Source organism: Sparus aurata, unplaced genomic scaffold (genome assembly GCF_900880675.1).
Source record: "Sparus aurata unplaced genomic scaffold, fSpaAur1.1, whole genome shotgun sequence".
NCBI lineage: Eukaryota > Metazoa > Chordata > Actinopteri > Spariformes > Sparidae > Sparus > Sparus aurata.
Genome location: NW_022045109.1, coordinates 30,717 through 53,343, shown reverse-complemented (window position 1 = coordinate 53,343; position 22,627 = coordinate 30,717). Strand labels below are relative to the sequence as shown.

General features: G+C 41.3%; 1 protein-coding gene across 1 annotated transcript; it reads right to left on the bottom strand.

Moving 5' to 3' along the window:
- Positions 1–1,815: 1,815 nt before the first annotated feature.
- LOC115577684 (uncharacterized) lies at positions 1,816–22,420 on the bottom strand. Its single transcript, XM_030410592.1, has 8 exons — positions 21,917–22,420; positions 6,700–7,173; positions 6,557–6,616; positions 6,342–6,443; positions 5,663–5,704; positions 5,469–5,498; positions 5,231–5,371; positions 1,816–2,166 (listed from the first exon to the last, which is right to left on the bottom strand). Exons 1-8 carry the CDS (start codon positions 22,418–22,420, stop codon positions 1,816–1,818), a joined length of 1,704 nt encoding a protein of 567 aa, XP_030266452.1.
- Between the last annotated feature and the right edge of the window lie 207 nt (positions 22,421–22,627).

The window sequence follows — 22,627 nt, the reverse complement described above, 5'->3', positions numbered from 1 at the left end:
GACAGGCGCTCCACAGCTGAGATGCAGCGCCTGTAGTTGGTGTCCAGGCGGGAGATCCTGGCACCGACCCGAGCTAACAGGTCCTCGAACTGGGCTCCAGTCAGCCTGAGCTACCGCTGGAACCGGTCGTCATCCAGACGGAGCTCCTGGAGGAGACAGTGAAATTCCCCCAGCTCTGTGTGTCTTCGGAGGACTTCATGAACCCAGACACGACGGCGGGTGGTTTTCCGGCGTTTCTGGGACTTGTACAGCAGGTACAGTACAGCAACGGTGGTGATATCAGCCATGATAGACGTGGAAAGACAGCGGGTTGAGAAATACCGGTTCAAAAATGAGCGGGCAAGCGGGCAAGCGCGAATGACGCGAATGACGCGAATGAAGCGAATGACGCGAATAGTCCAAAATGATCACGCGGCGCGAATGGAGCGTCTGGCGCGGCGCGAATTAAGCGTCTGAAGCGATTGTATTCGCGTCTATCGCGTTTGGTCTGAACGCCCCTTTAGTGTTTTCAGACGATCTTTTTGGACCCGCCATCTTCGGATGTTACACTCCGTTACTCCATATTTCTTGGCTGGCTGACAGTTGTTTGACGCCTCCGCTGCATTGATCTCATTATCTTAAAATCAGCATCATAGCTCCGCCTCAGATGTCTGTTAACTTGCCACACTTTTGATCCACTTTGCTCCGTAAAATCACCGCGTCTCTCCATTTTTCATCTCCTGTCACTTCTTCTCCGCTGTGATTGACAGATAACCGCAGCCACAGTGTCAGTGACGTCTCTACAATAAGCTGGCGCCCTCTGCTGTTGCGGTCGTGTAGCGACACAGACAACTATCAGCATGTGTCAACGGTTAGACCCCGATTATAAGACGACCAGAGACGTTCTATTATTGTAGACGACCCCACTTTTTCACATAATTTTAATAAAAAAAAAAATAAAAAACTCGTACTTTATTCGGGTCAATACGGTACATAGAAGTATTTTTTGTTTACGGCTGTATAAACGTGAGAATGAAATTTGGGAACTGTTATTGGACCAACCTGCTGTCAATCTTATATTCTGGTTGCTGATTGGTAATTTGACGCGCTAAGGGAGGACGTCCTCCCTTAGCGCGTCAAATTACGTGTCTTAGCCAATCATGGATCAGAATGAAAAAATCCTGAATGCATTGAGTGAATGAAGGAGATCCCTCCCACTCCGTCCTCCTCTAGCCCCCACCTTCCTGCTCCCTGCTCCTCTCACAGACTGCTCTGTCTCCTCCGTCTGCAGCTGTCGCTGTTCAACCGTTTTAACTGGATTTTCTTCCAAAGAAGAAACTTTTTTTATGATATAATATATATATACAATATTTTATAAATGATACTGAGATTTGGTAATGATTTATTTCAACCAGTTACTCTCTCTTAAAAAAAAATGGATCTTCCTCTTGCCTCCCAAAAATAGAGGAGGACCAACCTCCTCTGCCTCTATGGACGAGCCTCCTCTGAGTGACATCATGTTACAGACGTTGTCATCGACTCTGTTCTGTACAAACAGCCACTCGTTACCCAGCATGCACCTCTTGACAGAAATATAAGATTGATCTTATCGCAGCGCCACCTGTGGATGAGATCAAACAGTTCAAACGTGTGATTAGTTCAGTGAAGATCAGTAATTCATTTAAAGTGGGCGTGGACTGTTGGGTAAATGGGCGTGGCCTGTCGGGTTAATGGCTGTCCACACGGTGGAATGTGACTGAATAAAAATCAAACTCCACACAAAAACGATAATATAACTTCACTAGTGATTGATAGCTGTCAGTAGGGGGCGGGGCCTCACAGCCCCAGCTCTAACCCCACCTCATTTCCATGGTAATCGTGGTGGTGGGCGTGGCCTGGCGAGTCCAGGGTCAGCCCGTCTGCTCGCTCTGTGCTGGTGTCCACCAGTCGAGGAGATGCTGCGTCCGCCTCTTCACCCTCCTCTGCTCCGCCCACCACACCGCCAACCACGTCCCCATCACTGGTGGCTCCGCCCATCATCGCTTCCACCACGCCCCCCGCCATGGTGGCCCCGCCCAACACGCCCTCCTCTCTAGTGGCTCCGCCCAGGTCGGCGGCAGCTCCGCCTGCAGTGAGAGCGACTCCTCGAGGTCGGACCATGAGGTGGTGAAAGGTCAGCAACACGGGCTGAGGAAGGGGGCGGGGCCAAACAACATGATGTCACATGACCTGCTCACCTGTTCTGAAAGTTACCTCGGCATGATTTAATAAAAATACAGTCAATAAATATGTGATAATGTATATTAATACATACATATAATATTAAAACTGTGAAATCAGCTGCAGTTATACTTTCAAATGAAAACATTGATTATTGATCATTTTAAAAATACATTATAATTGTGTCAGAATCTATAATGTGTTTACAAACTGAGCACATCATTTTAATGAATGAAACATTTGAATTACACTCAAAGACTGAATGTGACCATTTACTCATGATGTCTGATGATCTTTCTCATATGATACTTTAACTACAGGAGCCTGAAGGGGCCAAAGGGGCGGAGTCAGAATGAGGTCATCAAAGATCAATAGGCGAGTTCAAGATCAAGCAGTGCTGCGCAGTGCTGCGCAGCGCTGCCTAAATCGTGATGCATGCTGGTTAAAATGTGTCCATGATGACCTGGATGGTTTCTGCTCCGCATCTGATGTCACATGACCTTAAGTTATCGCGGGAGCGAGGCGGCTGCAGAGCAGTTGCTCTCCAGGTACTGCGCGACCCCAGACCCACCTCCATGACGTCAGGACTTTGCCCTAATTGGCTCTCATCTACGCTGACGTATATGACGTGTGTTTCGATGAATTTCCATATCCATAAGGCCTCTGCCTCTTTTCTACTCAAATATCAAATACTTTCAGATCAGTAGCAGCCGTGTGGCTGCAGCTATGGGATAGTCACCATGAATAAACCTATAAAATCCTTCATGTAACACAACAACCCTGAAAGATGTCGTCAATAAACTGCTCAGTTCTGTCAGCTTGTGGTGATGATGGAGAAGTGGTTCACTGCTGTGTCCAGTGTTATCTGTACTATCCACTCTTATTAATTAACCCTTTCTGTTCCCGTCACATTAACAATACAAAGAATTATCCTGAGCTATTCTGCGTGTGATGAGATGGTGCAGCGGGACAAGGCATCTGATTCAGTCATTTGTTCTGATTATTGTATTTCATTCATTCACTGAAATGTATTTCATTCATTGTGAATAATGTTGCTATGAGAAAATGCATCATCTTATGTGTCTATAGTTATGCTTATTTGTTAAATGTAGTCAGCAAATTCCCCTCAGCTGTGATATAATTATGCACATAAGCACAGTTGTCATCATAATAATTAATAACTGTTGTAATTGTACTGTATTGTTATTGTGCAAGACTTACTATAATGTACCAGATAGACACAGTTCAGATGTATTTAATGGTGACACTACAAGGAAAACAGAACATGATCATTTACAGTAAGACAACATTTAGGCTCTTCATCTACTCTTGATGAGCCACTGTGTGACCGTTTGAAGTGAAGCAATTACAAAGTATCTAAATTTGAAGTTGTTATTGTGACAAAGCTGTCACATTCTGTTGTCTCTAAATATGAACTGTCCGTACATATATATACATATATATATATATATATATATATATATATATATATATATATGTATATATATATATAGAGAGAGAGAGAGAGTAAATAAATAAAAGTAATCAGATGAACACATCCTCTGCAAAAATACAGGCTTGACACGGGTCTTGATCCCGGTCGTCGTCTGCATGCAACACAGCAGCAGTTCCACTGCTCTGTTCCCTCAGCCAAAATGTTTTGGTTGACTAATATTTTGAACATCTCAGACTGAATAATTTCTGAAGGAGATTAATATGAGAAAAAGGCAGCAAAGTTCCCATAGCATCAGGTAAGAAAACTGATCGCAGTCGTTGTTGATTGTAATCAAACATTAATGGAATTTCAGTTTCCTCCACTTCCTCCCTGACGAGGAAGGCAAACACCGCAAGCTCAGCCAGGTCACGTCACGTCTACGGGAAGAGAGAGTGTCCGACTTCATAGCAGCGTTTGTAGCCCCGCCCCTGCTGTCACCAGCAGATCTCGCTGATGTGATCAGGCAGCAGGGGGTCAACTTGAACGCGCCCATTGTGTTTGACTCATACTCTGTTCTGATTGGCTGATGACAATAACACTGTCTAAATGCCCACCGCTTTTATTTTGAAGGTCCATATCAGTGGTCTTATTTTTCCCATGATGCAGCTTGTTTCTCTTGAACAGAGTTCAACAGTGAGGTTCCAGAAGTGACAATGCCGTTCATGTTCTGAATAGAGGATTTTGATTATTGGCCATAATGTCTTAACCATCCAAAGTAGACTCACCACGAGCTATCAGATTATCAAACGATGATATATGATCCTGTAGAAGTCACAAGTCTGTATGATATCAATCTTGTTTTAAGAAAAACATGTTTTATTTGCGATGTCATGGAGAAGTACTACACTACCCACAATCCTATAGTGTAACAGCGACGTCTCTGATTGGTGGAGCTCGCTGTTACCATGGAAATGTTTACTGAACCTGCAAATTTCATGTTAGCTAGTTACTGCTAACACTGAACTCTACGATGGTTTACCACAGAGCTGCCATGATGTCACTTTCTGACCTGCTGCGTTCATTTAGTGATGAGGAGAAGAGTTTATTAAGGGTTCAGCTGAACATGAAATCTGCGGGTTTGGTAAACATTTCCATGGTAACAGCGAGCTCCACCAATCAGAGACGTCGCTGTTACATTCACAGTGGATTATGGGATGAGTAGTTCCTTTACTCTTATATAATTATGTGCACAGTCTTGTACTTTTGCTTTTTTCTCAGTTTCCAACATTTTTTTTTCACCCAGTTAAATGTATTATGGTCACGATTCATCTGTAGTTTATTGGCTTGGTTCCAGACTTAAAACTCTTTATATGAGGATTAATGAAACGTCTGTGGAGAGAATGAACGGTGAATTCACTTCCAGAACCAGAGCCGTTAAAAAAGTGGGCGGTGACTGTTGAGCTCTATTGATTAATGGATTGTGACATAAATATTATAGCAATCTGATTACTGATGTCAGTGACCTAAAGCATTGTGGGAAATGTGGTCCTGTGCTGCCAGGTGAGAGGTCAGCAGTGATGTCACGTGTGCGCTCACCCAGCCGCGGCGCTCTCTGCTCGCCACGCTGTCGTCAGCTGTCTCTCTCTCTCTGTCTCGCTCGCCCACTCTCTCTCCCAGCAGAACCAGTTCCTGGAGCCGCAGACTGGACCTGCTGAGAGAGGGGCGGAGCTCCGGGCTCTGCACACACACAGAGACACACACACACACACGCGGTGAGGGTCACTGAAACTTTAAACTGGTAACATTAAACTGAATAAACTTTATTTAAACTCACCTCCTGAGACGAGTCTGTCTGCTCCACAGCCTGCAGGATATGACATTACACACACATTATGACATCACACACACATTATGACATTACACACACATTATGACATCACACACATTATGACATCACAGACACATTATGACATCACACAACATGACCGTGTGTGTGCTTGTGTGTGTGTGTGTGTGTGTGTGTGTTACCGTGGTCTCCAGCCTCTCTCGCTCTCTCAGCAGTTGGGGACCCTGTAAAGATCAACCAATCAGAGCAGCTCACTGGTCACACTGTGCAGTGACATCATCATGTCTGTGTCTTGTATGTTCTGACCAATCAGCAGCCTCGGATTTAAAGTGAGTGGAGCTCTGAGCTGACCCACTGGACCTGTTCACATGGCAGAACTAAAGAGTAAGTGGTGCCGGTCCCAGTCTGCACAGCCAGAGACCAGAACGGTTCTGCACAGCCAGACACCAGAACAGTTCTGCACAGCCGGACACCAGAACGGTTCTGCACAGCCGGACACCAGAACGGTTCTGCACAGCCGGACACCAGAACGGTTCTGCACAGCCAGAGACCAGAACGGTTCTGCACAGCCGGACACCAGAACGGTTCTGCACAGCCTGACACCAGAACGTTCTGCACAGCCAGACACCAGAACGGTTCTGCACAGCCAGACACCAGAACGTTCTGCACAGCCGGACACCAGAACGGTTCTGCACAACCGGACACCAGAACGTTCTGCACAGCTCAGAACCAGGCTTTATACATATTTGACCAGATTAAAGATCAACAGACGTCCGGTCCTGAAAGGCTCCAACAGAACCGGTACATTTAGTGGTATTCAGGTGGAAGCTGAGTGATGATGTCACTCAGGTGAGCTCTGACCTCTGAACTCTGGCTCGACTCCGAGGAGGCTGATGATGAAGAGGAGGAGGAGGAGGAGGAGGAGGAGGTCCTCTGTCCACCGGCGTCAGGAGGAGGGGAGGGCTGCACACACACACACACACACACACACACACAGGTCATGTTGTCAGTGATGACATCACAACGTACGTGTGTGTGTGTGTCTGTGTGTGTGTGTGTGTGTGTGTGTGTCTCACTGATGTCTGGCCCACTTGTTGCAGAAAGGGCTGAAGGCTGCTGAGTTGTTCCCATGGCAACTGTATAACACACGCACACACACATCAATGATCACATGCTGAACCAATAAACCGATCAGCAGATCAATAAACAGAATTCTTACAGGTGTAGCCTGGTTCTGATCCAGCAGACAGACCAGCATCAGTAAAATCCACATCCTGAAACTCTCAAAGATCTGGTCCACACCAAGTCCTGATGGTCTGAACTGGTCCTGATGGTCTGAACTGGTCCTGATGGTCTGAACTGGTCCAGATGGTCTGAGCTGGTCCTGATGGTCTGAGCTGGTCCAGATGGTCTGAACTGGTCCTCTGATGGTCTGATGCTGGTCCTGATGGTCTGAACTGGTCCTGATGGTCTGAGCTGGTCCAGATGGTCTGAGCTGGTCCTGATGGTCTGAGCTGGTCCTGATGGTCTGAACTGGTCCAGATGGTCTGAACTGGTCCTGATGGTCTGAGCTGGTCCAGATGGTCTGAGCTGGTCCAGATGGTCTGAACTGGTCCTGATGGTCTGGGTCGGTCCAGGTCTGGGGCCCTGCAGGTTCTGACTGAGTCTCGCTGTGATTCGTCTCTTTTATTGTCTCTCAGCAGGAAGTGACCCGTCATCATGTCTTCCTGTGGCCCCGCCCCCTCACCACCCGCCCCGCCCCCCTCCTACTGACCGCCGCCCAGCAACCAAAACAACCTGATTTATGTGTGTGTGTTTCTGTGTGTGTGTTTTGCATGTTCCAGGTGAGTCAGTGTTTGTCGTTTTTGATGTCGTTGTTTGTTGTTGTTGTTGTTTGTTGTTGTCGCTGTGTCTTGTTGTTTGTCGTTGTTGTTGTTGCTGTCGTCCTGCGTCTGCAGAGAGAATCTCAGTGTGAAGTTGCTTCACATGAACGTCACAAACTGCAGCTGAGACTGAAGCAGCTGTGGTGAACCAACAACACAACAACACAACAACACAACAACACAACAACACACCCAGCTGACAGTAAACACATTTCACAACCACCACATCTACTGACACACACACACACACACACACACACACACACACACACAGAGACAGACACACACACACACACAGACACAGACACACACACACACACACACACACACACACACACAGAGACAGACACACACACACACACAGACACAGACACACACACACAGACACACAGACACACACTGACACACACACACAGACACACAGACACACACACACACACACAGAGACAGACACACACAGACACACACACACACACACACACACAGACACAGACACAGACACACACACACACACACACACACACACACACTGGACTTGATGATGAAACAGTGAAAGTGAAGAAACGAGTCAGTGATGAGAAATTATTAATAAAGTAAAGTTATGAATAAACAGCAGTCACATGGTGAGCAGGACTAACTTGTTATTATAAAGTTGTTATTATAGAGTTGTTATAGTGTTCTATATGAACTTGAGTTTCTAGATGTTGCTCAGTCTGAGTCAGGTCTCTTTACTAACAGGCAGCGTGGAGAGAAGACAACATGTTCTCTCTGAACTCTAACATGTTAACACAAGAGGAGCAGCAGCTTCGTCCTCCACTCATCACTAATACTATTATACTATTATACATATTCTATAACATTAAAATGTGGTTCAACTTGTAAACATTAGTTGACCGTGTGTCAGTCTGGCGCTCAAAATAAAGTTAATGTGAGCTGGCTGGAAAATGTTCAACAAGCAATGCAGGCAAAGCAGTTTAAAATATATACACATATTAGGGGTGGAACGGTTCATCAGAAAAATCCGTCCCTTTCGGTGTGCTTTGTAACGTTTGTGGGATACTGGAGGACCAACAGTCTGAGAAAGTCGGCTAACTGAGCTAGCTAGCTAACAGCAGCTGCTGTTTACAGCTAGCAACTAGCGCTATCGGACAATAAATGGGTCCAAAGAAGCTACCAGAGGTTGACGACATAAAAAAGTCTCTCGACTTCTTATCCGAAGAAGTTTCTGCTGTCAGGCAGCAGCAGGAGGGGATCTTGACGCTGGGGGAGGAGGTGAAAGCCCTTCACATCCAGAATGAGGAGAAGGATAGGAAAACCTTGAGAACAGAGTTGCCGACCTGCAGCAATACACCAGGATGAACGACATCATCATCACTGGACTCAATATAAAACCCCGGTCATACGCTCGTGCGGTGGCCATCACCAACGGGGAAGAGTCCGGGGACCTGGATGTTAGCTCCACGGAACAACAGGTGGCTGCATTTTTGCAGACCAGAGGCATAGAGCTGGACTGTGAGAACATCGAGGCTTGCCACACTCTGTCCAGAAGAAACGCCAAAGAAAAACCAGCTGTCATCATGAGGTTTGTGAACAGAAAGCTCAAGATTGCACTGCTGGAACAGGGGAGGAAACTAAAAAGGGACAAACGTATACATCAACGAGCACCTGACCAAACACAACGCAGACATCGCCAAACAAGCACACTACCTGAAAAAACTGAAAAAAATTCAACATACCTGGACTTCAAACTGCAAAATATTCATTAAACTAAATGGAACGCTGGAAGAGGCAAAAGTGCTGATGGTTAAAAGTATCAACGACCTGGACAAATACCAATGATCAACATGGGCTGGACTGGACTGTAAGGTAACAAACGAGTGACGGCGAGATCGAAAAGTGGCTGAAGGGATGTCGATTGCTGCTCAGCGGCATATACCGATCCCCAGACTGACAGACAGATTCTCTGAGTGGTATGCTGCTATTATGCCGCTGTTATTCCACCGACACATGACTGTATGTGCCGCTTGAGATTGTTACGGCACTGAGAGACTGTTGGAGGGGTGCCGCTCCCTGATGAATATGCAAATATAATGCCACTGGGCTGGTTTGACAACAAGTACTGCCGTTAACGTATACTCTTTTTTTGTCTTTATTGACAATGCTAACTTAACACTTTACCGCAAGTAAACAAACGTATGTTTGTTATGTTGTTGGGATTGTAGGCATATAGACAGTAACAATTACACGTGGGACTCTTACGATATGATAGTAAAGTAATATGTCTAAATGTCCGCCTATAAACTACTTAAAGCTAATGAAAGCTAGCCTTAGCTAACATGGCTAATATTAGCCCAGCCACCGTAGCCAGTCTGACTAATCGATAGCAGAACTTTTGAGCCTGCCAACAAAACCAAACTTAGTGACGGGTTGTCATTATTAGGAGTACACAACATTACATTACTTCATATAAAATCTACTTCGCAAAACATTAACCATTGTCAGCACCATATGATGTCCTGCATCGACACACTGATCCTGCACATAAGCCTTTGGGCATCGATATACCAACTGATCCAGCGGTATAAGCCTTTAGGCATGGACATACCGCTGATGAGCCAGAGGAATATGTTGTTTATATGATGCCAGTGGCCACCAACTGGGATGCAAATGTTGATTTGAAGATGCAGTTATAAAATGAATGTGTCACAAGTCACCATTAAATTTGTTTACTCATTTTGATCATTTCTTTAGGCTGAGACTTGATATTGATAAGAGACTGTGTGCAAGGCACAAGCTTGCGGTAAAGTGTTAAGTTAGCATTGTCAATAAAGACAAAAAAAGAGTATACGTTAACGGCAGTACTTGTCGTCAAACCAGCCCAGTGGCATTATATTTACATATTCATCAGGGGGCGGCACCCCTCCAACAGTCTCTCAGTGCTGTAACAGTCTCAAGCAGCACATACCGTCATGTGTCAGTGGAATAACAGCGGCATAATAGCAGCATACCACTCAGAGAATCTGTATGCCATTCTAGGGATCGGTATATGCCGCTGAGCAGCAATCGACATACCTTCAGCCACTTTTCGATCTTGGCGCTACTGTAACAAACACATAAACATGATGCACACTGAAAGAGCTCACTCATTTAGTCCTGGAGACAACAGTAACACAGCACAGAGGATCAATGATCATGACAACCCTGAACTACAAACATTTCAATATACGGAACACAATTTATTGGATGTGGAACATGACATAGACCCGGACAACTACCTCTTCAACACCATCAATAATAACTGCTGCTATTACACTGATGAACAATATAACCAAATCAATAAGGATGGAAAACTATCAATCATACACATTAATAGCAGGAGTCTGTATGCAAACTTTGCAAGTATCAAGGACTACGTGAATCAGTTTAAACAGTCATTCAACATCGTTACAATATCTGAAACATGGATTAATGCAGAAAAAGGGCTGGACTTTGAATTGGAAGGTTTTGAGTTTGTGCATATGGATCGACAAAATAAAGGTGGAGGAGGAGTTGCAATATATGTGGACAGAAACATAACCTTCAAGGTGTTGGGAAGTATGTCAGTGGTTGTGGACAACATGCTTGAATGCATATCAAGTGAACTGTGCAAAGGAACAAATAAACCAGTAATCATTAGTTGTGTATATGTAGGACACCGGGCTCAAATATTGAGCTGTTCAAAGAATGGATGGAGGAAATGTTCACAAATAAGAGCCATAAAACAATTTTCATCCGTGGAGACTTCAATATTGATCTCCTTAATCCAAATAAACACAAAATGACTGATGATTTTATTAACACAGTACATAGTTTGAGCCTGTACCCAAAAATCACCAGACCCAGCAGGATAACCTCGCACTGTTCTACTCTGATAGACAATATATTCACAAATGACATTATTCACAATACAATAAGCGGGCTACTCATCAGTGACATCAGTGACCATCTACCAGTTTTTACAGTGTAAGACAATAACTACAAGACTAATCTACCTGACAATACAACTGTATATAGGAGAGTGAGAACAGAAGTATCAATAACAGCACTCAAAAATGACCTAATGGCACAAAACTGGGATATTGTATAAAATGGCAATAATATAAATAGTGCATATGAAGATTTCTTAAAAATATTTAAAATACTACATGATAAAAACTGTCCTGTAGAAAAATTTAATAGGAAACTAAAATATGCTGATCATCCTTGGATCACAAAGGGTTTGCAGAATGCCTGCAAAAAGAAAAATACACTGTACAGAGAATGTATGAGACAGAGAACCAAGGAGGCAGAAAATAAATATAAAAAGTATAAGAACAAGTTAACTAATATTATAAGAATAGCTAGGAAAGAATACTATAACAAACTATTAGATAATAACAAGAATAACATTAAAGGTATATGGAACAGACTGAACACTGTAATAAAAAATAGCTCTAAACAATGAAGTTATCCTAAGTATTTTATTATCAATAACACTGAAAAGCATGATATGAATGAAGTAGTAAAAGCTTTAATACATTCTTTGTTAGTGTTGGACCTGACCTAGCAGAACAAATCCCAGATCCAGTAACATCTGAGGAGCAGAGTGAATGTTTAATAGACCGGAATCTGAGCTCAATGTTCCTCACAGCAGTGGATGAGAAAGAAATTATAAATACTGTTACCAAATGTGCAAATAAGACATCTAAGGACTGTGATGATATTGATATGACTGTTGTGAAAAGAGTGATTGAGGGGATTTCAAAACCATTAACATACATCTGTAACCTATCATTTCAAACAGGTACATTTCAGGACAAAATGAAAATAGCAAAGGTCTTACCTCTGTACAAAACTGGGAACAAACACCAATTCACAAACTACAGACCTGTGACATTACTATCTCAATTCTCTACAATTCTAGAAAAACTTTTCAATAACCGACTGGACAGTTTCATAAACAAACACAGATTACTCACTGAAAGTCAGCATGGATTTAGATCCAACAGAGCAACATCACTGGCATTAATTGATTCAGTAGAGAAAATTACAAATTCAATAGACCAAAATGAGTATACAGTTGGGATATTCATAGACCTAAAAAAAGCTTTTGACACAATAAACCATGATATATTATTCAAGAAGCTAGACCGGTCAGGGGAAAAGCATTAGAGTGGATCAAGAGCTACTTAACAAAAAGGACGCAGTTGGTGAAACTGGGTGATGCTTGTTCAGAGTGTTTGGACGTTACCTGTGGCGTCCCTCAGGGGTCAGTGTTGGGCCCCAAACTCTTTATACTTTATAGCAATGATATATGCAAGGTATCAAAAGTTGGTTTTGTTTGTGGATGACACAAATATTTTTGTTCTGGTAGTGATCTACAAAGTTTAACAGAAGTGATTAATACTGAATTGAATAAATTAAAAGCATGGTAGGACAAAAATAAACATCATAACCCTCATTAAACCTGAGCAAAACAAGAATAATACTTTTTGGCAATCACAGAACTAATGTACACCTAGAGATACAATTAGATGGGGTTAGTATTGAAAGAGTAAATGAAATCAAATTTTTAGGGCTGATCATAGATGAGAAGATTAGTTGGAAATCACAAATTAAACATGTACAAACCAAAATGTCAAGATGCATCGCAGTATCAAATAAAGCAAAACATGCACTGGATCATAAATCACTACGTACTCTATATTATACATTAGTTCTGCCATACCTCATTTACTGTGTAGAAGTTTGGGGCAATAACTACATGACTACAACACATCCACTTCTAATTTTACAAAAGAAAGCAATACGCATCATTCATGGAGCAGGATACAGGGATCACACAAACTCACTGTTCTTACAGTCAAAACTAATAAAATTCAAAGATATGGTGGATTTTCATACAGCACAAATACTATTCAAAGCTAAAATAATCTGCTACCAGAAAATATTCAGACACTATTCACTGGAAGGGAAGGGGGTTATAATTTAAATTCAAAATACTGAAGGCATGCACAACAGGAAATACTTTTTGTATTTCAATTTGTGGGGTTAAATTATGTATATATTTATATATTTTTGTATATATTTTTAATTATTTTGTTATTTATGTATCTTTGTGTTATCTTCAGTATGTGTGTGAATGTCATATGTATGTATGTATATATGTGTGTATATATATATGTGTGTGCGTGTGTAGGTCTGTGTGTATGTATGTTTTATATATGTATATATTGTACTCTGTGTCATCTTCAGTATGTGTGTGTTTGTTATATATTATAATAATATAAAGAATAATATAATATTTTATTAGGATAAATCATTTTGTAATAGATGTATGTTTTGTCAGATATAGAACAAAGGTAATTGACAAATGGAAGTTATTATTATTGTTATTATTATTATATGATAGAAGGCAAAATATTTCAGTGGTATTATTTATTAAAAGAGGGTGGAATAAAATAAGTTTATACTTCTTCCCACTTCTTTTCGGATATGTAAACAGAATTTATAGTTTTCAGTTTATGTTTACTTTGCTATACTTTGTTATTTTCAATTTCTTATTTTTATTTTTAATTTCTCTCTTTTTTTTTCTTTCTTTATGACTGTCCATTAGTGTATGATCATTTTGTTTTTTACATGTTCAAAATAAACTACCTAAACTAAACTACCTAACGTGGTCGGTGCAGGGGAAGGTTATGGTCCTCTTTCAGTGGCCGTAGCTCCGGTTAGCTCAGACGACACGGCAGGCAACATGTGGGATTTCTGCACATACTTTTATTCCACTGTAACTTACAGACCATACCAAGCCAGGTCTCTACGGCACTAGTTATCACGCATACATGCCTTGACACACGTAGGCAGAGGATCCTACGCCTATACATCACAATATAAAATAAAATAAAGGGTGGTCTTCACTCCGCTGGCAGCATTGCTACGCATGGTGGAGCGGAAGCACATCAACTCTTCTTCTAGGTACAGGTTACATTAACAAAAGGAGGCGCCACCTAGTGGCGCTACATTTAATAACTCCGACTGTTACAGCTTGTCAAGGTTCGGGGTGCGTGTATACCGCTCGGTTCATAGGCACGCGGAACTTCTTTTTCTCATTTACTAACGAGACGAGCGTGTACACTGCAGAGCACAGGGTGCGCCACTGAGCTGGATGCCAACTGCCAGTAAACAAGAAGAAGAGCTACGAGTTGGCTGTGTTTCCAGCATCGTGGCTCGCATACTAGACCGCGAGCCGCGATGCCAGAAACTCCTGCGACTCGAGTCAGAGCAAACAGCCGGCTACGTTCTGAATGGGTAGCAGACGAGCGAGTGAAGTCTCTGGGTTAGACTAGCGTGAAAAGCACATACCTGTCATTGTACAACAGAAGCCATTCCTCCACCTCTGAAATAACATAATGTTACACATGTTCTGCAGGCAGCCGAGGCTAATGTAGGTTTGGTGTATAGATGTAGCACAATAAAATAAAATTAGGTCGATCTTTGCAAAATAAAATAATTCATATATAAATATTATATATAAATATTAAGTAGTATATTGTAAGTAGGCTATTATCGTCTCTATTTGAGAACTTTATTTACATTGTTCCTAACTCAGGATTTTTATTTGTTTTGTTTTATTTTATTTTAGTATCTCTTTTATTTTTCCAATCATGTATATATAATGTTTTATTGCATTGTGGGTTTTTTTACTACGTTAGTGGTTAAGAGACAGTGGGCTAGGACTGAGATTCCATGGTCATTAGGCAATACTGACTCAAGTGACTCAAGTGATTTGCACAACCCGGTTCAGTTAAGTGAGTGACTCATAATGACTCGAATCCTTAAAAGGAGCCGTATTTACCAGCTCTACTCCAGGGCTACTGAAAGTTTCCTGACTTTAGCCTCAGTCTGTTAGCATGATACCATGACCTCAGAGCTGTTAGCTTTAGCCTCTGTCTGTTAGCATGATACCATGACCTCAGACCTGTTGGCTTTAGCCTCTGTCTGTTAGCATGACACCATGACCTCAGACCTGTTAGCTTTAGCCTCTGTCTGTTAGCATGATACCATGACCTCAGACCTGTTAGCTTTAGCCTCTGTCTGTTAGCATGATACCATGACCTCAGAGCTGTTAGCTTTAGCCTCTGTCTGTTAGCATGATACCATGACCTCAGACCTGTTGGCTTTAGCCTCTGTCTGTTAGCATGACACCATGACCTCAGACCTGTTAGCTTTAGCCTCTGTCTGTTAGCATGATACCATGACCTCAGACCTGTTAGCTTTAGCCTCTGTCTGTTAGCATGATACCATGACCTCAGACCTGATAGCTTTAGCCTCTGTCTGTTAGCATGATACCATGACCTCAGACCTGTTAGCTTTAGCCTCTGTCTGTTAGCATGATACCATGACCTCAGACCTGTTGGCTTTAGCCTCTGTCTGTTAGCATGATACCATGACCTCAGACCTGTTAGCTTTAGCCTCTGTCTGTTAGCATGATACCATGACCTCAGACCTGTTAGCTTTAGCCTCTGTCTGTTAGCATGATACCATGACCTCAGACCTGTTGGCTTTAGCCTCTGTCTGTTAGCATGATACCATGACCTCAGAGCTGCTGGCTTTAGCCTCTGTCTGTTAGCATGATACCATGACCTCAGACCTGATAGCTTTAGCCTCTGTCTGTTAGCATGATACCATGACCTCAGACCTGTTAGCTTTAGCCTCTGTCTGTTAGCATGATACCATGACCTCAGACCTGATAGCTTTAGCCTCTGTCTGTTAGCATGATACCATGACCTCAGACCTGCTGGCTTTAGCCTCTGTCTGTTAGCATGACACCATGACCTCAGACCTGATAGCTTTAGCCTCTGTCTGTTAGCATGATACCATGACCTCAGACCTGCTGGCTTTAGCCTCTGTCTGTTAGCATGATACCATGACCTCAGACCTGTTAGCTTTAGCCTCTGTCTGTTAGCATGATACCATGACCTCAGACCTGCTGGCTTTAGCCTCTGTCTGTTAGCATGATACCATGACCTCAGACCTGTTAGCTTTAGCCTCTGTCTGTTAGCATGACACCATGACCTCAGACCTGATAGCTTTAGCCTCTGTCTGTTAGCATGATACCATGACCTCAGACCTGCTGGCTTTAGCCTCTGTCTGTTAGCATGATACCATGACCTCAGACCTGATAGCTTTAGCCTCTGTCTGTTAGCATGATACCATGACCTCAGACCTGCTGGCTTTAGCCTCTGTCTGTTAGCATGATACCATGACCTCAGAGCTGCTCCTGTTAGCTCCTGTTAGCAGCTTCTATTAGCTCCTGTTAGCAGCTCCTATTAGCTCCTGTTAGCAGCTTCTATTAGCTCCTGTTAGCAGCTCCTGTTAGCTGCTCTTGTTAGCAGCTCCTATTAGCTCCCATTAGCAGCTCCTGTTAGCAGCTCCTATTAGCTCCTGTTAGCTGCTCCTATTAGCTCCTGTTAGCAGCTCCTGTACACAGAATAAGTAAATCTGTCCAGACTGAAGCTGTGTGGTCGCTGTCACACCACAAACATCCACTGTGTGTGTGTGTGTGACTGTGTGTTTGTGTTTCCGGTCTGTTGTAAGTCAGGTTGAGCTGAATGTGAAACTGTTTATCTGCCTTCCAGAACCACAGACAGTAAATATAGACACACACACACACTCACTCACACACACACACACACACACACACACTTCCTGCTGTCCAACATAAAGTTAGCGTGCTAAGCTAACGGCCCTCTGGTCCTCTCTCGGAGGTCCACTGACCTCATGGCCCCACCTGAAGTCCTCCTAAGAGACTTTCTGAACCAGCTCAGTTCTACTAGGGTGACCATACGTCCTCTTTTGCCCGGACATGTCCTCTTTTGGGGGGCTTTCCGGCCTGTCCGGGGGGAGTTTATGAAATCCTTTAAAAGTCCGGGGTTTTGCGTTTGTGTAGCGTGCACTTTATCTTCGCATCACAGACCATTGTATTTACCACACACGTTCCATGGTTCATTTGGAAACACACTCTGAGAGGCGGAGTTCCACGCCGAACCCCGGAACGTGTATTCATTCATTATAAAACAGTGCAGCGCATCAGTGCTCTCTTTTTTTTTTTTTTTTTTTATTTAAATTCATCACCAATGACAAACAGACAATAGTGAACATGGGGTACATATATTCGACTCAATAAGGGGATCCAAAGGCTTTGTGGAGAAGATATAGTGGATAAATAAAAATTCACAAAGAGGATCTTAAGGCTCTGTAGAGAGCTACAGTCCGGATGGCCTTTCTGTTCGTTAGTCCTGATAGTGCCTCAAAGTATATCCTCATTTCATTTTTAAATTGGTGTATATTGGGTTTTCTTTCAGTCCATTTGCATTTATGTACATAAAATCGTCCAAGTGATATAAAAAGGTTTAACAAAAATACATGACTTTGGTCCATAACTTTTTCTCCAAAGTGAAAAATAACATCCCTTTTTTGCAGGCTGATCTTAATTCCACATAGCAATTCAAACATATTTTCAACATCAATCCAGAAGAACTTTACATAGATACAATCAAAAAATAAATGTACAATCGTTTCTGTCTCAGCTTTACAGAATACACAGGAATCAGAGAGATCAGGTCTGTATTTTTTGAGAAAATGGTTCGTTGGGTAAATTAGGTGTATCATTTTATAATGAACATCTTTCACCTTATTGTTGATCAAATATTTTTTATAGTAAGTCCATACCAATTTCCAATTAATTCCATCCAAAAGACCATTCCAATAACTTTTGGCACGAGAATTAATAGAGCATTGCAACATATGTCTAAACAATTTATTATTGCATTTTTTATCTTTAATATTGATGCCATTCAGCAGGATATCAGTCTTCCAAATTGGTTGTTCAGTAAACACAATGCTGCCTTGTAATAGTCTTAAGAAGCATGTTGGTATCGCATCAAACACTATACAATATTCTCGTGCCGGTATTGGAATACCAAAGGTCTTTAAAAATTCTGCGTATGAAAGTAATTGACCATTCTCATTGAGCAATTGTGATATGAACAGAATCTTGTTTTTTACCCAGTTATCAAAAAAGATTGATTTATTTTTATATCTGATGTTTTTATTGTTCCAAATTAAGTGTTTGTGGGGAGAGAAATTATGTTTGTATATAAGAAGCCAATATAAAAGCGCCTGCCTGTGAAAATTAGATAGCCGAATCGGGAGTTTATTTATGTCAAAGTCACATTTGAGAAGAAATTCTATACCACCTATTTTTTCAAAAATAAGATTGGGAAATAAGTACCATAATTTATCTTTATTTTGGATGTAATGTTTAATCCAGTTTACCTTAAAGACTATGTTAGATGAATGAAAGTCCAGCATATTTAATCCTCCTTGACAGTCTGAATTACATAACACACTCCTCTTTAGGTAGTGAGACTTGTTTCTCCATAGAAAGTTGAATAAGGTAGAATCTATTTGTTTTTCAATTGATTTGGGTACATCTAATACTTTCGCTGGATAAACAAGACGTGATAAACCTTCAGTTTTGGACAAAAGTACCCGACCTTTGAGTGATAAATCCCTCATGAGCCACATGTTAAATTTATTTTTAATTTTTGGAATAAGGGCTTGGAAGTTTGATTCTATTCTGTTTGTTTGATTTTTACAAATATTTATTCCTAAATATGTTACTTCCTCTTTAACAGGAATACCTTCAATTTCTTCTGATTGAATATTGCCATCTTTAAGAGGAAAAAGAGTGCACTTTTTAATGTTTAGACTTAGACCTGTCACTTTAGAGAACAGATTAAGACAATTTATGATTTTCTTAATCTGCATTTCGTCCTTTAAAAAGATAGCAGTATCATCAGCCAGCTGGCAACATTTAATTTCTTTACCTAAAATTTGAATACCTTGAAAGGAATCATTATATATATGTAGGGCCATTGTTTGCATGACCAAAAGAAACAAGAAAGGGGCTGCTGGATCTCCTTGTTTTATGCCCCGAGAGATGTTGTACCTGTGAGTGGTCCCCCATGGAAGTTTAACTGAGCTGTTGCACTCACTATATAAAGTTTGTATTGCCCTTTTAAAGTACTGACCAAACCCAAAAAAATCTAACACCTCCGATAAGAACTCATGCTTTACAGTGTCAAAAGCTTTATATATGTCTATGAATAATATATAACTGTTGTCTGCGATGTATTCATTGTAGTCAATCAAATCTAAGATCAGACGAATATTGTTGCTTATGTGTCTGCCTTGCATAAATCCAGACTGACCATCGTCTATAAGTGTGTCTAAACAAAATTTTAATCTTTCTGCAAAGATGTGAGACAATAATTTTGCGTCATTGTTAATTAAAGTTATTGGTCGCCAATTCTCAATCTGTAGTCGATCTTTATTGGGCTTAGGTATCAAGGTGATTAGGCCTTGGCACATTGTTGCAGGAAGCTTACCGATTTCTATGGCCTCCTTAAAAACACATAATAAAAATTCAGAAATGTGGTCTTGGAATGCCTTATAAAACTCGCTGGTAAGTCCATCGTTCCCTGGGGATTTATTATCTTTTAAGCATCTAATATTATTTTCAATTTCTCTTAGGGATAAATCTTGATCACAAAATTTTTTCTGCGTTTGGTCAATGCATCGTGCCTTGTTACATATAGAAGAAAAAAAATGAGATGGGCTATAAATGTCATTTGGTTCAGAATATAAGTTTTTATAAAACTCTTCCACAGCTTTAGAAATTTTTTGAGGGTTTTCAGAGATCTGCTGATCAACTTTGAGTTTATACATGTTATTCACAGAAGCATTTATTTTTTCTAGATTATGAAAATATTTGGTATTTTTTTCACCGTGTTCCATCCATTTCCGTCTGGAACGGATAAATGCACCACGTGCCATATTTTGATATATATTGTCCAAATCAGAGTGTAGCTCAGCTAACCTGTTGATTTCAATCTGAGAGAGTGTGTTATTTTCATAAATAGAAATTATATCCTTTAAAATAGTCTCTTGTTTAGTTCTTTTTTCCTTAGCCAATTCCTTTCCCCTTTTAATTGCCATGTTACGAATCAAAAATTTTGTATATTCCCAGTATTTGCCATATATTTTCTCTTCTTGAGCTTTCTTCCAATTATCATGTATGAATTCTATGACTTTTTCTTTGAAAGACTTATCACACAAAAGTGTATTGTTTAATTTCCAGTAGTCAGAATTACCTTTAACTGGAAGGTTCCTTATATACAATGTCAACGAAACAATTTTGTGATCCGTGAGTATTGAAGGTTCTATTTTGGTTTCCTTTACTTTATCTATTAAATCATTTGAGATAAGCCAAAAGTCAATCCTGGATCTCTTTGATAAATCTTTGTTATTCCAAGTGAACTGGATTTGAGATGGGTTCCTTAATCTCCATATATCACAACAGTTTAATTGTAAACATAGGTTATTAAATTCTCCACATGGGCTCCTCAAAGGTCTTTGTGGGTGACAGTCAATTATGGGATCATTGATGCAATTCCAGTCACCTCCAAATATCAATTTAGCATTCATGAAGGAGTTTAATAAGACAGTGATTTCTTCTTCAAATTCTTCAAAGAGGATTGTGTTTCTATGACTGCTGTTGTACCCATATATATTTCCCAGAATGAAAATTTCATTCATAAATTCAATAACTAAAATTAACCATCTTCCAGAGTTATGAGCAATGTTTTTGAGGATTTTTCCTTGAAAGGATCCTTTCAATATAGCTACACCAGCAGAATTACTATTGCCATAAGCCATCCAAATATTATCACCCCACTGATTTTTCCAAAAATTTAAGTCTGCAGCTAATGCACGTGTTTCTTGTAGAAAATAAAAATCTGCTTTCAAGCTTTTACAAAACAAAAAAACAGCCTTCCTCTTAGTCTGTTCTCGAATACCCCTCACATTAAATGAACAAAATGACAAAGACATATGAATCAAAAAAACACTAGGTTATCTAGATAGTTTCGAAGTTTTCCAAAAACAAAACAATATGGAAATGACCCTTTTCACCCCCAAATATTAGTAAGCTGAACAATCAAGTATGGGCTAAATTAAACTGTGTATCTTTAACCATAACATTGCCCATATCTTCGAAATCTCTGGTTTAAGAGTAATACTATACTTTCAATGAACATATATAATAACAAATGAACGGTAGTGAGTAACCTGTAAGGCAAGGTATTATCATTTTAACTTTTTCTTTGTTTTAGATGTTAAACATGTATTACTGTTTCACACTCTAATTTCTATGCCATCAATGATGGCTTTGGCCCCTACAAAGAATGCTTTTTTCCCCTGCTTACGTGCCTCTTCGATTTGTGGCCACAGCTTGTTGCGTATTTCTTTGCCTTTTGTAGTTAGATCTTCTCCGAATTTCAATTTCTTAGCCTTGAGAAAGCCAGAGTCCTTTGCAGCTTTCCACAACATTTCTTTCGTCGATCTGCATGTGAATCTTGTTATCACCGGTCGAGTCTTGCCGCTCTCTTTTCTTCCAATCCTATGGCTCACATCAATGTGGAAGCGTAGGTCTCCTCCTGCGTCCGGGATGACTGCTCTGCAGACGTCTACCATGCGCTGTTTAACGTCCTCACCTTCCTGCTCCGGCAGACCGTACAGCCTCAGGTTCCATCTCCTGTGATAGCGCTCCATGTCGTTTATCTTGTCTTCCGCGGCCGTTATTCTTTTCTGATGAACGTCGCTGGCTTGCTTGACCGTTGCAACAACCATTTTCACGTCTTGGACTTCTTTATAGAGGAACTCTGACGTCTCCTTCAGGGCCTCAATGGTGTCAGTGTTTTTCTTTATCAGTAATGCAAGACTGTCGGCGTTTTCTTTTATCTTTTCCGCCACCAACCTCACAATGTTGTCTTGTAGTTCGGAGAGTGTCGGTTCAATTTTGCCTTTCTTTGTAACTGGGGTACTTGGCGCCGAATCCGGGCGCGGGCCGCCGCCCACCTCCATCTCGGAGCTGCCGGCATAAGAGTGTATGTCTCCCGTCTTCACAACTTCCATGTCGTTTTCAGTTGAATCTTCAATGAATGAAAGCGACTTGCATGCCTTGTTACCTTGATTTCTGTGTCTTTTCTCCGCCATTGTTATCAAGCTGTCCACTACCGTGTAAAAGTCCACTTCTTCCTATATGAGTTGACATTTCAAATTGACGGTAGAGTTCAAAAAAGCGTCGAAGTCACTCCACGGTTGCTTATTCTACCAAAGGGT